Source organism: Urocampus carinirostris, chromosome 7, assembly GCF_059441175.1.
Source record: "Urocampus carinirostris isolate Australia breed hairy pipefish chromosome 7, RoL_Ucar_1.0, whole genome shotgun sequence".
In the NCBI taxonomy this organism is placed as follows: domain Eukaryota; kingdom Metazoa; phylum Chordata; class Actinopteri; order Syngnathiformes; family Syngnathidae; genus Urocampus; species Urocampus carinirostris.
In genome coordinates, this window is record NC_142355.1 from 36,888,419 (window position 1) to 36,905,336 (window position 16,918).

General features: G+C 42.3%; 2 protein-coding genes across 2 annotated transcripts in view; both read left to right on the plus strand.

Moving 5' to 3' along the window:
* LOC148363222 (calcium-dependent secretion activator 2-like) overlaps positions 1–16,918 on the plus strand; it is a 132,089-nt gene that overhangs the window by 10,478 nt on the left and 104,693 nt on the right. Inside the window, exons 2-7 of the mRNA XM_088340804.1 lie at positions 1,601–1,714; positions 5,390–5,722; positions 14,228–14,308; positions 14,376–14,609; positions 15,638–15,759; positions 16,058–16,169. Coding sequence (XP_088196930.1) covers positions 1,601–1,714; positions 5,390–5,722; positions 14,228–14,308; positions 14,376–14,609; positions 15,638–15,759; positions 16,058–16,169 — 996 coding nt within the window. The remainder of the gene's footprint in view (positions 1–1,600; positions 1,715–5,389; positions 5,723–14,227; positions 14,309–14,375; positions 14,610–15,637; positions 15,760–16,057; positions 16,170–16,918) is intronic.
* LOC148363223 (uncharacterized) lies at positions 8,916–13,261 on the plus strand. Its single transcript, XM_088340052.1, has 3 exons — positions 8,916–9,459; positions 9,569–10,652; positions 13,214–13,261. Exons 2-3 carry the CDS (start codon positions 9,651–9,653, stop codon positions 13,259–13,261), a joined length of 1,050 nt encoding a protein of 349 aa, XP_088196178.1. The 5' UTR covers positions 8,916–9,459; positions 9,569–9,650.

The following is a 16,918-nucleotide window of genomic DNA, read 5'->3' on the forward strand; positions in this document are numbered from 1 at the left end:
TCTTCCATGTTTTATTTTACTTGGAGCCAGTTAGGTTTGTGCCGTCTTGTCGTCATGAGTCTCTAGCTATTTTGTCCACGCGTGAGTACATATCCTGCGTCTTCATTTCATGTTTTGTTTCGTTAGTTTGTTAGTGTGCCAGAACACCTTGCGTTGTCTGACTTCCATGTCTTAGTTTAGTCAGAGTGTCTTAGTGGTCCAGTATCTCCTGTGTCTTTACTTTCATGTATCGCTAAGTTAGAGCTGTTGTACCAACATGGTTTAAACCGTCTTACTTTCATGTTTTAGTCAGAACTATTTAGTGTTTCAACATATCTTGTGTTATCTTCCTTTCATGTATTGTTTAGTTAGAGGTAGGAATTATTCCAGTGTATCAGGCATCGTCTCCCTTACATGTTTTGTCCAGTTAGTGCTCCAGATATGTTTCATGTTGTTTCCACATTTGAATGTTGTTCAGTGAGTGTTCCTGCATATCTTTATTTTCCTTACTTTTATGTTTTGTTCAGGTAAAGCTAGGTAATGTTCTGCATTCTATTTCATGTTTTGTACAGTTAGAGATTTTTGGTGTTCACATATACTGTGTTGTTTTTACTATATGTATTGTTAAATTAGAATTATTAATCCAGCATATCTTGCGTCTTATCATGTTTTGTTCAGTTCGAGCCAGTTTTGTTCCTACATTGTTTCACAGTCTCATCCTTTTTGATCTTTAGTTATTGTTCCATCCACGTGTGAATATAAAGACTATGTCATCTACCTTTCATATTTTGTTCAGTTACAGCTAGTTAGTATACCAGCAAAACCTGTGTTGTCTCTCTTTCATGTATTGTTAAATTAGAGCTATTGTTCTACCATGTTTGGCATTGTATAAGCTTTATGTTTTGTTCAGTTAAAGTCTGTTGGTGTTCCTACATTCTTTCACGGTCTCATCCTCTTTGATCTCTTGTTATTGTTATTTCCACGTGTGAGTACATATAACGGGTTATCTTTTTTTAATGTTAAGTCAGAGCTAGTTAATCTTTGATTATATCTTGTGTTTTCTTCCTTTGTGTTTTTGTTCAGTTAGAGCTAGTTAGTGTTGCAGCTTTGTTTTATCGTCTAGACGTCATGGCACTCTCGTTGTTTCTTTGGACATCTTCCTGTCATGTCTTGTTCTGTTAGAAGAAGTTGGTATTCCAACACGTCCTGTGTCATTTTCCTTTCAAGTTTTGTTAATTTAGATGTATATAGTGTTGCAACATGATGTAGCAGGGATGTGTACTCGAGCCTGTAGCTTTGTTGTCTTTGTATTCTGAAGATCGAAGTAAATTTCCTTGTTCTGTTTCTGTACACGGTCCACCCCCTCTAAAAAAAGGGTAAGATTATCTTGCTGCCTCACATCATCAACCAAGCGAAGAAAAATCATGTTTCATTGAGTCGCTGACGGCAGCTCATACATATGCAGCAGCTGATTTATGAGCGTTCATTTTGGTTGGCATCCTCAATTGATGCTCGTCCTCAAGAAGGAGTCGTGTCTAATGGCTCTTTACCATCTTCGCCATCCATCAATAGAAACTCTGAACTGCCCCTATAATAAATGTTCCATATTCTTTATCCTCAGGTCAACAAGCAGCAACTCCAAGCGGTCAAAGAACGCTTCCTGGCCTTCCTAAACGGAGAAACTCAGATCATGGCCGACGAAGCTTTCTGCAATGCCGTCAGGAGCTACTACGAGGTACGCTCTTTTGTACGCTATAGTATAAATAGACACCCAGGATACGGTAACCCAGGGGTCGGGAACCTATGGCTCGCGAGCCATATATGGCTCTTTCTATGAGTATCTGTGGCTCAGAGACAAATATGATTGCATGGAAAATTTCTCCATCTTGTTCAAAATTTGAAACGTCTATCCAATTCAGGTCCACGTAAGGCCAAACCAAAGCTAGTTATCAGGTGATTTCTTCGCAGTATATATAGGGCACGTTTGCACTACAATTTACAGTCAAGGTGTCACACAAAAAAAAGGGGGGAAAAAAACTCGTTTTGGCTGTACAACGCTAAAGAATCCTTTATATAAAAGTTCACTATATAATCTGTGTTCAGTGTTCAGATACCTTATGATGAATCCACAGAACAAATTGTTAATACGCCAAAACACCGGAAGAGAACTTAAAGTTATTTGATTGGGTGAGTGGGAGGGATGGGTGGAGCTATGCAAAAAGCGCAAGCACTCCCTCCCATCTCTCGCCCTACGCCATCTGCGCCAAAAGTGAGCTCATCAGGCTCCCTATTTGCAGAATGTTGTGACGTTTTTACACAATAACTGCTTGCATCTGGTTTTGAAACCAATATGTATGAAAAAAAGGGTCAAAAGGAGTTTAACCGATCTTGAGTAATTGGAAGAAAGAGACAAGTTTAAAGTGGTATGTTTGTTGATTTAGGGACAGGGGCTCTGGCATTATTCTCTTTTCATAATTTTTATCAAATCATCAAAAATAAATGTGCTGAAGACTATGCTTTTGTCTGGGGCGCGGGTTAAGCAATTTAGTAAATTTGTCTCATAATATATGGTGTGGCTCTTTCCCAAAATAAAATTAATATTTTTTGCTTTTATGGCTCTTTGAGTCAAAAAGGTTCCCGACCCCTGCGGTAACCCCTCCTTAGGACGTTTTTATGTCATATTGTGGAATACGATGATTGTTCCACAAAATAGCATTAACAGATCATTGTTTTGTGTGGTCAGAAACATAAAAAAGTCGTACTTATATAGGCGTATAAATATTAATTTTCTTTTATGTCATTTTTGCGATACGGTGTTCCCCCACTTGTGTGGAGGTGTGGGTTAAAATCCCTCCTCAGTGTGTGCAAACCTGGTGAAAGACTACAGGAATCGTTTGACCTCTAACAGCAAAAAAAGGCTACTGTACCAAACTTTAACATACATTTTCTCAGGGGTTCAAATACTACATCACACAAATAAATCGTTAAAAAAAATCATGCATTGTGATTTCTGGATTTTTCTTTTTAGTTTATCCCTCTCACAGTGGACTGGCACCTACCATGAAAATTTCAGATCCCTCCATGATTTCTAAGTGGGAGAAATAGCAAAATAGCAGGGTGTTCAAATACGTATTTTCATCACTGTTCATACATAATTTCCAAAATGAAATATGAATACAGATGAAAGAAGGTATTTTTCTTATTTTGTTGCATTTTTAAAATCATCTTTCCCTTCAAAATTATTTCAAAAGAACCAGATTAAAATCACTTAATATTTTTACAGTAAACCCCAGGATACGGCGACCCCGCCTTACGAAGTTTTCGCATTACAATGTGGAATTAAAAATTGGATGTTTTTTCGGCCCCTCGTTATAAGCATTTCCCCAACCATACGGCATTTTTTTAAATTTTGTTGTATTATATCTCTAGTAGAAATACTGCAAAAAGACCCAGGTTATATGACTTTAAAAAACAATAGTTTTTTGGCTCCTTGGTATAATATTTACCCACTATACAACAAAAACAATTATTTCTCGTGCCAGAAATCCTATACAAAGTCTGAATGTATGTGTTATACATTTATACATAATTTCCAAGATGACATAAAAGAAAATCCATATTATAAGTACAAAATATTTGTCCTATATTGTTGTATTTTTTTTTATCAAAGTACTGCCAACAGAACAAGATTGTATAATTTTAAAAGCTATTACAATAGATCCCAGGATACAGCGACCCCTCCTCATGATATTTTCATATTGTGATGTGGAATACGATGTTTTTCCCTCTCCCGATACGGCATTTTCACCAGTATACGGCCAAAACAAAATTTATATTTTGTGATGAATGTATGACGAGTTACATCTCTAAGAGGCCTGTCACTTATTGGACGGCACTATATCAGATGCTGCTCCGCTATTGGTTTGTGTCACTTGAAAATTCCGATGTGCTATTGGCTGGACTACCTCCCACAATGCGTTTTGTCTTCCTTCATTCAGAACCCTGTGTGTCAAGTTGGTGCCATATAATACCGTTTGTTTTCACAATGTGTCCCATGACTCGCAGTGATGCTAAAGGTATATGTAAAAACATGATAACCATGGAAACATAGCTTTTGATAATCAAGTGAATCGGAACCCCTGCTCAATTGTATGACCGCAACGAATTGAAATACAATGATTGATTGATGAATGAATGAAAACTTTTTTTCGAACATTAAAATAAAAACAGAACAAAAAAAAAATGACTTGATAACAAAATAATGTTAACATTTCCTGTTCGAAAAGGGGTAGTATGAAGCAGACGCTTATTTTCCCTACCCCTTCATCTTCCCTATTAATTACATTCTATAGATAGCTCCTCTTTTGTGTCTAAATACAACACAATTTCAAGGATACATACATTACATAGGTCAGTTATCAATAATTATAATAATAACAATAGTCACATATTTTATACACTAATCATTGTAGTACCCATCTCTTAATGTCATAATGCCACTAGTCACCAAACATCACTGCGACACCAATGATAATAGCAATAATATTAATAATAGGTTATGATATAATAATAATAGCAACAATAACAACAAAGTTAACCATAATAGGAAACACAGTATTTCCAATCTCCCTTATCACTCATATCCCATTTTCTTCATCTCTGTATTCCGCCAGTAATGTTTTTTTGTATTTAAATTTGAACACGTGAATAGCTGGACATGGTTTGATCTCGTCTTGTAAATGTTTCTAAAGTTTGACTCCGCACACAGACACACACATACTTTTCCTGATGGTTCTCACCTTTGGGATTATGAATTTACTACAGCCCCTTAAGTTATAATTTCCCTCTTTTCAAATGAATCATTTTTGGATGTTTTCTGGCTCTGTTTTTGTTGACCTTAAATAGCATTTGTGAATTGAAAATTTTTACTAAATCATCCAATTTTAATAATTTGGACTGCAGGATTAAAAGTAAGACGGCAATAGCAAAGGTTTATGTCCCCCGTTATACGTCAATTCCACTTGGAACCCTATCTCAGAATGAATTCATATTGTATCCTGGGGTCTACTGTATTGGGCAGCTGGAGAAAGTGGCATGTGCGAGCGTCCTGCTGTGCAAATGTCAAGCACCTGTAGCGCCAGCTAGCTTCCCGCCGCGCTACAAGACTCAATTACCGTTTGAGTGCTGGCAGCTTCCTAGCTTAAATATCATTTATTTCGGGAAGTGGATGGCAGGGAAGTCCTAGTTGCTATTTTTAGATTTTTAATGGAAACACAAAATCGATTCGGAAGCCGTTAAAAGCGGAAATGAAGTCGATTGGGAGATCGCTAACCCTAACCTCACAAACTAATGCTTGTTTTTCATTCAGTCGTACCTCAGAAATGATTATGGGTTACTTCCTTGCTCTCAGGGCTTCCTGAAAAGCGAGCGTGTGTGCCGCATGGTGGCAAGCGGCAGCTGCTCGTCCAACGACTTCCGCGAAGTCTTCAAGAAGAACATCGAGCGTCGCGTCCGAAGCCTTCCCGAAATCGACGGCCTGAGCAAGGAAACAGTCCTGACGTCCTGGATGTCCAAGTTCGACGCCATCTCCCGCGGCGACGAGGACCTGAGGCGCCAGCCCCCCAGGCCTCACCTGGGCGCCGTCTCCGAGCTCATCCTCAGCAAGGAGCAGCTCTACCTCATGTTCCAGCAGGTCCTGGGCGTACAAAAGCTGGAGCACCAGCTGCTCTACAACGCGTGCCAGGTGCTTTCATGTTTTGTTCTGTTGGCATGTCAAGTCAAGTCAAGTCAAGTCATTTTTATTTGTATAGCCCTTAATCACAAAGAGTCTCAAAGGGCTGCACAGGTTATTACACAGACTATTTTTCAGACTATTATTACATCATCCCCTGATCTGGAACCAACATGAGGGCAAGGAAAAACTCAAAAAACCTCAACATGAGAAAAATGAAGAAACCTTGAGAAGGGACCTCACATGTGGCATCCCCCTTTCATGATTACCTGACAGCAAAGGATGTTGCAATCACAAATAATACAGAGATGTTGTCCACAAAAGTATAGGTTATTCATATGCAGGGTTGGGTAGGGTTACTTTAACTTGATTACTTTCAATTACTTTTGGATTACTCCAATACCAAATATGCTAATAAAAGACAAAAGAAACTAAATATGAATAAAATTACTAAATTTTGTGCAGGCTTGGGGAGTAACGGAACACATGGAACGGCAAAAATGATGTTGGCAAGCTGTTTGGATTTATATTCATTTTGTTTCTGTTGCATTTTATGTTAGTTTTGCCGGATATCAAAGAGATCAAAGCCAGGAGAGAAAGCTTACCACGTGTTGTGAGTCATAATTTTATTCATATTTGTGATTTGACATTTGTCAATGTTCACAGCAGTTTTTGAGAATAAGTCACGGCATTTAGATGGACCCATAACTAACATTTCGGTGTTTTCAGAGTTAAGACGCAAGAAATTGAGTGACATCCACTCTTTTATCTCAGTGAGGCAGGCCTCCAAATTTCCACAATTTAATGTGGCAGATTCCTCCAACGGAAGATATAGTTGAGTGTCATCTGCGTAGCAGTGGAAACTGATATTATACTTGCGAATAATATCACCTCATGGAAGCATGTGAATGCTGAAAAGAAGGGGGCCAAGCACTGAACCCTGCAGAACACTACAGGTAACACTAACACGCTCAGATGTCATTTCGCCATATTTAACACAGTGCGTCCTATCTGAGAGGTAGGATCTGAACCATGAGAGGACGGTTCCTGAGAGACCAATCCATTTTTCCAACCGTTCTAGTAAGATATTATGGTCTATCCACTGTGTCAAAAGCAGCACTAAGGTCCAGCAGCAGCAAAAGTGATGAAGCGCCAGAGTCCATTCTCAGTAGGAGATCATTGGTTACCTTAATCAGAGCTGTCTCAGTAAAGTGGTTAGCACTGAATCCTGATTGCATTGATTCAAAAAGATTGTTCTCGGATATGAAATCATTCAGCTGCTGTGCCACTACTTTTTCAAGTACTTTAGAAAGAAACGGTAGGTTTGACACAGGTCTATAATTACATAAGCTTTCTGGATCAAGGTTGGGTCGTTTCAGTGTAGGTTTAATAACAGCGGACTTAAAAGCCGCTGGAACTACACCTGAGGAGAGTGATATGTTTATAATATTTAGAACTGAAGATCCAAGGATCCCAAAAAGACCTTTAATAAGCGAACCTGGAAGCGGCTCGAACAGGCAAGTCGTCTGTTTGGCCGTATTCACCACCTGTCTAAGATTATCGAGTGACGGTTCACTAAATCGGGACAAACTCCCTGGACGGCCACCATGTCGTGCAGCTATAGATTTCAGACTTTTAGTATGTGTTGTATTAATACTGTCTTTAGAAATTTCTTCCTGTATGCATTGAACCTTATTCTTAAAGAAGACCACAAAGTCATGGGCTGAATGGGTAGAACTATCTGGGATAATCTGTTGCCTTGTGAGTGATGCTACAGTGTCGAAAAGGATTTTGGGGTTGTTCTTTTGTGACGCAATCACCTTCGAAAGGTAGGCTGATTTTGCAGAGGCAAGGGCTGCTTTATACTTTAACAAGCTGTCACACCAGGTTTGATGAAAAACTTCAAGCTTGGTAGTGCGCCATTTTTTTTCAGATTTCCTGCATTCTTGTTTAAGGGATCTAGTTTCATCAGTAAACCAAGGCGTGCGTCTTTTAGTTCGTGATTTAAGCCGGATGGGCGCTACTGAATCCAGGACACCAGCCAGGGTAGCATTAAACTCATTCATGAGTGAGTCGATAGAGCCTTTGTATGAAGGAAAGGACGCAACTGCTCCTAAAAGAAGATCAGAGAGCTCAGAAACTGCCAGTGCTTATATTGCGTCCGTTAAATCCTTCAGCTTTTTTAGTACTACATTTAGCTAGCACCTCAAATGTAACTAAATAATGATCAGAAATAATGGTAGTACACGGTAACACCGTCACGTTTGAGGTTGAAACTCCTCGAGTCAGAACCAAATCTAGCGTGTTTCCATCTTTATGAGTTGGCAAATCAACCAGTTCATTAAAACCAAATGTATCAATTAGAGACGGAAACGCAACAGTAAGTGAACTGAGTGGGGAGTTCATATGAATGTTAAAGTCCCCCATGATTATTATTTTGTCTGCATAGGTCACTAGGTCAGACAAAAGTTCAGCGAATTCATCTAAGAAACCTGAGTATGGCCCGGGCGAGCGATAAATAGTTACTACATAAATTGACAATAGAGAGGACCACATAACAAGAACCTCGAACGCCTTGTAATTATTAGCGGTACGAGGAGCAAATTTGAGCGTTTTTTCAAAAATTAGCGCGACAACGCCACCCTTCTTCAACTTGCGTGCTACAGGGCTGCTCACGTAGTCTTGAGGAGAAGCCTCATTTAACAGTAAAAACTCATCCGGTCTCAACTAAGTTTCACATAGACCAATCAAGTTAAGTTTCTAATCACGAATAATAATATCAACAAGTAAAGCTTTAGGAGCAAGCGATCTAATATTTAACAGACCAAATTTTAGCTTTGCTGAATTGTTTAACTTAGCTGAAGTCTTGGTAGAGATCGTCACAAGATGTCGCCGTTCGGGTGCGTTGAATTTCAGGCGTCGGTTGACCCGCAAGATCGATGAAGAAAACATGGTTTAATTAGACAAATCTTCGTGTCCTTCTTTCTCCTTCGGCTTCGCACACTTCACACACTTCCCCGCACGACCACCCCGCCTCTGCTTCCTGTCTTTACGGCGCCTCCGTCGCTTCGGAGGTGGGGTGGCCGACCACGGAGATCCTGGGTCTCTTCGTATCTCGTTAGGGATATCATAGGTGGAATAAAAAGTGCCCGTAGAGTCGAAATTTAGACTCACACCCAATAAAATGGCGGCGCCCTCTATGGCGGCGGCTGGATCTGCTCCCGACAGTTTCTCACATTCTAGTCAAAAACCCCAATCTTCGACTCAGTTTATGAGGGCGAACAAAGACAACTCTAACTGTAGATTAGTATACGATCGCAGTTTTTTGCTGGATATGCGAACATCCAGAATTCCAGCGCAAATTTCGACGATCACTCTGGAGTGTTTACTTAGCCTCGGAGTGCTACGTCAACAGAACACAGCGGCCTACAAAGCAGCGAGTAAAAGTGGCAAGCGGAAGCGCTGTGACCGGGGAAGGAAACGAGGTTGTCGGGCCGGGCTAACGGCTCGGATGAAGGCTAAACCCTTCAAAACGCCTCTACCATCCATTTTCCTATCCAACGTCCGCTCCCTGGACAACAAACTGGACCATTTACAATTGGAATTCTCATCGAACCGCGAGTTGACGAACTGTTGTGCTTTAATTCTGACGGAGACATGGCTAAACTCATCTATCCCGAATGACGCTGTTAGCATTGTGGGGCTAACTGCTTTCCGCGCCGATAGAAGCGGCGAGCTCACCGGCAAAAGTAAGGGAGGCGGTCTATGCATTTATACAAACAACAACTGGTGTAGAAATGCGAAGATAATCTCGAATCACTGCTCACGAGACATTGAACTTTTGACGGTGATCTGCAGACCATTCTACCTACCGAGGGAGTTTAGCGCGACCATCATTACTGCCGTGTACGTGCCCCCCAGCGCTAATACGAAGGAGGCAATGGACGTTCTCTACCGAACTGTGAGTGAACTGCAGCATGCTTACACCGAGTGCATTTTTATTGCGGTGGGGGACTTTAACCAGGCCAATATGAAAACAGTTCTCCCGCATTTCCATCAGCATGTAAATTTTGCTACAAGAGGTAGGAACACATTAGACCTGGCCTACACAAACATCAAAGGTGCATATAAAGCAGCCCCCCGCCCCCACCTTGGCTCATCAGATCACCTTTCTGTTATGCTAATTCCAGCATACAAGCCCCTGCTGACCAGAGAAAAACCTACAGAGAAGCAGGTGAGGGTGTGGTCTGAGGGGGCAATGGAGGCACTACAGGACTGCTTTGATTGCACTGATTGGGACATGTTTAAATCGGCTGCCACTTACAACAACAAAATAAATATAGATGAGTACGCCATTTCTGTGTCAGCCTATATCAGTAAATGTGCAGAAGACGTCAGCAATACCAAAACTATATGCACCCGTGCCAATCAGAAGCCCTGGATGACTGCTGAGATACGCAAACAACTAAAAGTACGGAACCTTGTCTTTAAATCTGGTGACATGGAGGCGCTGAGATCAGCGAGGGCTAACCTGAACCGTGCTATCAGACTAGCAAAGCGAACGTACAGTCAAAAAATCCAGGAACGTTTCCTCAACAAAACCAACACCAGGGATATGTGGAAAGGCATTCAGGCCATTACCAAATACAAGCCAACCACCGCCCCAGTGCAGGACACTAGCATGGACTTTCTGAATGACCTCAACAAATTCTTTGGAAGGTTCGAGGCACAAAACGGCACCACTGCAGCGAAAGCGGTTCCAAATCAGGACGAAAGAGCACTCCACCTGGACTCATCTGACGTGAGGAAGACCCTGAGAAGGGTCAACACAAGGAAGGCTCCAGGCCCGGACAACATTCCGGGGCGGGTACTTAGGGAGTGCGCCGATCAGCTGGCTTGTGTACTAACAGACATTTTCAACACTTCGCTAGACCAAGCCATAGTACCATCATGCTTCAAATTTGCCAACATCATCCCAGTGCCAAAGAAACCCCAGATCTTATCATTCAACGATTACCGGCCCGTTGCACTGACTCCTATCATAATGAAGTGCTTTGAGAGACTGGTTAAAGAGCACATCACCTCCAGTCTCCCCTCCTCATTCGACCCCTTTCAGTTTGCCTACAGGACAAACCGCTCCACCAGGGATGCCATCTCCTCTGCGCTTCACCTGAGCCTGACACATCTAGAGGAGAAGAACACCCATGTGCGGATGCTGTTCCTGGACTTCAGTTCAGCATTCAACACCATCATCCCACAACATCTGGTAGACAAGATGAGACTCCTGGGTTTCAACACCCCCCTGCGGAACTGGCTGCTGGACTTCCTCTGTGACAGACCCCAATCAGTGCGGATAGGTCAGAACAGTTCAGATGTCATCTACCTCAGCACGGGCTCCCCCCAAGGCTGCGTCCTAAGCCCCTTGCTGTTCACCTTGATGACACACGACTGCGTCCCTAGGTCCGCCACAAACCACATCGTGAAGTATGCTGACGACACAACAGTGGTGGGCCTCATCAGGGATGACAACGACCTAGCCTACAGAGAGGAGGTGGAGCAGTTGGTGGGCTGGTGCAGGGACAACAGCCTGGTCCTGAATGTTGACAAAACTAAAGAGATCATTGTCGACTTTAGGAAAAACCAGCCCAACCATGCCCCACTTTGCATCAACAACAAGGCTGTGGAGGTTGTCAGCAGGATCAAGTTCCTAGGGGTGCACATTACAAACAAACTCACCTGGTCCGTGAACACTGCATCACTGGTTAAGAGGGCACAGCAGCGCCTGTACTTCCTGCGGAGGATGAGGAGAGCCCACCTGCCCCCACCCTCCCTCATCACATTCTACAGGGGCACCATAGAGAGTATCCTGACCAGCTGTATCTCTGTGTGGTGTGGAGGCTGCAGCGCTACCGACTGGGGTAGTGTGAGGAGGGTAACGAGGACAGCAGAGAAAATAATCTGGACTACACTTCCCTCCATTCAGGACATTGGCCAGAAGCGCTGCCTATCCCATGCTAAGAACATTACCGGGGACCCCTCTCACCCCCATCATGGACTGTTCACTCTGCTAGCCTCTGGGAAGAGGTTCTGCAGTGTGCGGTGCAGGACCACCAGGCTCCGCAATAGTCTAGTCCCCCTGGCCATTAGACTGTTAAATGGTCAATCTAACATATAGTTAACTTAAATCTAAACGGCTGCTAATCTGTCTTTTTGCACTACTGGCAGTTTTTATAGCTTGCCACTCATTGCACATTGCTCTCTGCACTATGGTAATTACAGCGTTATTGTTACAGTGTTAATGTACCTGTGTACCTGACTTGTTAACCTGGCTGCCCATTTTGCACATCTGGTTAGCTACTCTTCTTGCACTATCGGCACTATGGTAAAATACTATACGTAGCCAATTACAATACAACTTTATTTATATCTGTACATTCAAGGAAACTGTGGGGGTCAGATGCATCGACATTTCGTTCTGTATACACGTGTACTAGAATGACAATAAAGTAGATCTGAATCTGAATCTGAATTTAATAAGTTCCTCCCAACTATAAGGGTTATTGGCCACGCATGTGTCCAGGAAAGAAAGCAAAAAAGACAGGAGAACGGTGATAAATAGAAGATTAGCTGGAGAGAAATGAGCCACAGCATCCATGTGCGCCGCCATCTTGAATCCAACGCATGTTACCTGTGTCCACTTTCTTTCAAGTTTTCTTCTTCTAAATATATATTCCTATATTTTTTATTTTGTTCCTTTAGAGCAGGAGTTGGGAACTTTTTTACCCCTAAGAGCCATAAAAGCAAAATTTTGATTTAGATTTTTTTTTCATGAGACAGCCACACCGTATATTTTAAGAAGAAATTCAATAAAACCGGCAAACCTGCTCTCCAGACTAGAGCTTATTCTTACTTTCATTTTATTTCAACGTGTGATATTTGATGATTTGATCAAATCCATGAAATAATAATATTGCCAGATTACTTTAGATTTCTCTCCCTCCCGCAGTTATTTAAGAGTGTTGAGGCTCATTTTTGTCCTGAATAATTGTTTCAAAACAAAGTGCAAGCAAAGTTCTTTTGTAAAAATGTCCCAAAATACTGCAAACAAAAAAAACACTCACGCAATTAGATTGCCCAAAGTCCTTAGCTAGAGCTTCTGTGTAAAATTGTTTGTTTTGGGTTAAAGTTTGTTTTGTGGCTTTTCGTCATAAAGTGACTCCACAATGAACATATTGTTTAAAGAGCTTCCATATGAATTATTATTTTGCCATTTTACAGACACAACATGGTCTGTGGGTGTGACACCTGTACTGTAAACTGTAGTTAAAATGGTGTCCTATGTATACTGGACCAAACCCTCATTACCTTCAGCACAGTTTTGATCTTGTGTGTGTGCAAATCCACGTTACCATTAACAATGTTTAGAATAGTCGCATATGTTCTATTTTATCCCCGAGCCCTCAATACTCATGAAAGGAGTCATGTATGGCTCGCGTTCCGTAGGTTCCCGACCACTGCTTCACAGCTGGTTGCTGCTGGAACATTGTGTAGCTGCTTTACTTACGCAAGCATGTTCCCTGCATCCTCTTTCTTTCATGCCTTGTACAGTTAGAATTAGTTATTGTCCCAACACAACTTTTCCGTCCATTTTATTGTTTTGTTCTGGTAGAGCTGTTTCATTTTTGAGATAATATGTAGTTCTAACAAGGAAAGAGTGTGTTCCCTGTGTCTTTCCCTTTTCATCTTTTGTTTAGTAAGAACCAATTAGTGTTTCAACATATCTTGCACTGCCCTCCTTTCGCGTTTTGTTCATTGAGAGCGGGAGCATGTTTAAACAGAATGTAGCTGCTCTATCTGCTGTTTCAGACATGTTTTGTTCAGTTAGAACTCATGAGTGTTCCAACATAACTTGCCTTCCTTTCAGGTTTCGTTCAGTTAAAGCTTTTTAGTAAACATGTGTTGTCTTCTTCATGTTTTGTTCAGTTAGAGCCATTCGGTGGGCAAACCAAACCTGCATTTTAAATTTTATTTCATTTTGTTTAGTTAGAGCTGGTTAGTGTTATGTAGTTGTTTTATTCAGGCATGAGTCTGTTCCCTGCCTCCTCTGCCTCTGTTTTTCATGTTTTGTTCGTTTACTGTTAGTGTGACAGCATCCTGTGCCATTTCACTTTCTTGTTTTGTTCACTTTGGGCTGGTCAGTGTGCCATCATATCCCGCATTTGATTTTTGTTATGTTAGCGTGTGTAGGGTTTGAAACATTCTGTTCTGTATTCCAACATATCCTGTGTTGTCTATGCTCCAAGTTTGGGTCAGTTAGAGCTAGTTTGTGTCAAACATGTCCTGCGCCTGCTTTTTTCCATGTTTTGGTCATTTAGGTCTTATTTGTGACATCCTGTCAGCTAAACATGCAGTGTGGCACTTGTGTCGGCGTAGTTTTGACATTTTTAAATTCTAAAGAACTGAGTTAACTTTCTTGTTTCTTTTCTGTACGTAATTTTTATTGCTGTTTGTCTTTAGCTGGACAATGTAGACGAGCAGGCGGCGCAGATTCGCAGAGAACTCGACGGGCGTTTGCAGCTGGTGGAGAGAATTGCCAGGGTGAGACATCCTGGGTAATCCCATAAAGTACCGTTGAATTTTTCTGAGTCTATTTTGCGGGACGCAGGAGAGACGATGTCCCAAGTTTGTGTCCCCTGAAATGGACGTCCTCTATGTGGACGAGTTGCGTTCCTCCATCAATTTGCTGATGGCCAACCTGGAGAGTCTTCCCGTGTCCAAAGGAGGCGCCGACTTCAAGCAGAAGCTCAAACGTTCCTCCCTCAATAATTCCTTCTTGGACCTCGGAGATGACGTGGACATCCTGTCCAAGTCCGACGTCCTGCTGTCCTTCACGTTGGAGGTCAGTGGGGTGTGTGTAAGCATTAGCATCTCTAGCATTAGCTGCTAATGGTAGCGTCAAAAATGTAGCCAATACTCCGTAATGCTAGTTTTTCTTTGTTTTAACGTCTACATCATTTTTTGTGTGTATTATAATTGATGTGAATGTTAGCTGCATTAGAAATTAGCATCTTCTGGGTGTTAGCATTTGCATTGCTAGCTAACTCAGCCATTTCATGTGAGGATTTTAATGGCTGGCTGCAAATGCTAGCATCATGAACTCATCCATCACTTTTTCATGCTAGCATTAGCATTGATTGCTGCTAATGGTAGCTTCTCAAACGCTGCCACTAGCCTCCCATGCTAGCATTGTTAGCAGTTAAATCTAGCATCATGAACGCATCTCCCAATAAAAGTGTCAAAGAAGCAGCCACAACTTGCTAATACAAGCATTAGCATTTCTAGCTGTTATTGCTATCTTTGGGATTACCAGCTACTAATGCTAGCGTCACCAAAGCAACTACTCCTCTCAAGCTGGCATTAGCTTTGCAGATATTAAGGAGAGCGGCAGGAGCCAAGCCATTACTTACCCATGCTAATCTTGGCATCTTGAACACCATCACAACTCGCTCATGCTAGCATTAGCATTGATAGCCACTTATGCCAGTGACACAAACGCAGCTGCTAATGCAAGTGTCACGAATCTAACCACAACTCGCTCATGCTATTATTAGCATTGCTAGCTGCTAACCAGTAGGTGCTTAACATTAAGACGTGTTAATAAAGAATTGGTAGCCGCAAATTTTACCATCATGTACTCAGCCACTGCTCACTCAGGCTGGCATTAGCATTGCTAACTGCTCATGTTAGCATCAGAAATAAAGACACGCAGCAAAATTTTGATCATTCTATTTTATGTCTTTTTTTACAAAGTAAAATATATCTTATCAGCAAAATGCAATCGTTCTTTTTCTAATTACTCAAATTTTCAATGTACTTTTTGCAGCATACCCTGAATTATTTTCATTTTTTCTGTCTTTTTGTGTGCAGGTTGTGATCGTGGAGGTCCAGGGTCTGAAGTCTGTGGCCCCCAACCGCATCGTCTACTGCACCATGGAAGTGGAAGGGGGTGAGAAGCTGCAAACGGACCAGGCTGAAGCCTCCAGGCCACAGTCAGTATTTTCTTTTGTGTCACTTGCATCCGACCACAAATCCACACCGGCAAACCTGACGCAACTTAAGTCTATAAAACCGAACTGGGGGAAATACATTCCATCTGTGGTTACCGTGGGGGTTCACACAGTAATGAGGCTGCCCTTTTAAGCCCGAGCGGCACCGTGTAGCTGTTCCCGTAATACATTACTTACGAGAGACGGCGTGTCGTCCTCGCCATGGCGGCGGTGGCACGGCCACGCCCCCAGGATGGCTGACGGGTTTTGACATTTTTTTTGTGTGTGTTGTGGTCGGCAGGTGGGCCACGCAGGGCGACTTCTGCACCTCGCACCCGCTACCCTCTGTCAAAGTCAAGCTCTTCATGGAGAACACGGGTGTCCTGGCCCTGGAGGACAAGGAGCTGGGTCGAGTGAGTTTTTTTCCCCCAGTTACATTCATCCCCCCGCCCTGCATGAATGGTTTCATCGTCTCGATTTGATTTATTTATGCATAATGATCATGTTGCGAAACACATTCAAACGATGAGTTGGCTTTTAAATAGAGAAGTACAAGTAGAAATAATTGTGTAAGAATTTAGAGGGTTTGCGCAGTGGTTAACACATTCGCCTTACACTCAAAAGGTCCCCAGTTCGAGAACATTTGTTGGCCTGGAGAGGGATGGGCGACACCAGGCTGTAGCACAGGAAATGGTGCCCCAAGGACCCTAGTGGTAAAGGTAACAACCAACCAATAGACCATCCAGTTATATTTATAGTACTATATGAAAGGTCCCTGGTTCGAGACCGGGTGAAAATACATGTTGGCCTGTAGAGGGATGGGTGCCACTAAGCTGTACTTGCTCTCGACACACCACGGGAAATGGTGCCCCTACGACCCTAGTGGTAAAGAAACCAACCAACCAATCAACCATTTATATTTAAAATAGTATACCCGGTGTAATGTACCCGGTGTGAGACCGGGTGGAAATATATGTTGGCCTGAAGAGGGATGGCCGCCACCAGCCTGTACTTGCCCAAGACACATCACTGGAAATGGTGCCCCTACAACCCGTGTGGTTAAGAGATCCAAACAACCAGCATTATTTATTGTAGTATACGAAAGGTCCCTGGTTCGAGACCAGGTGGAAACATATCTTGGCCTGGAGAGGGATGGGCGCTA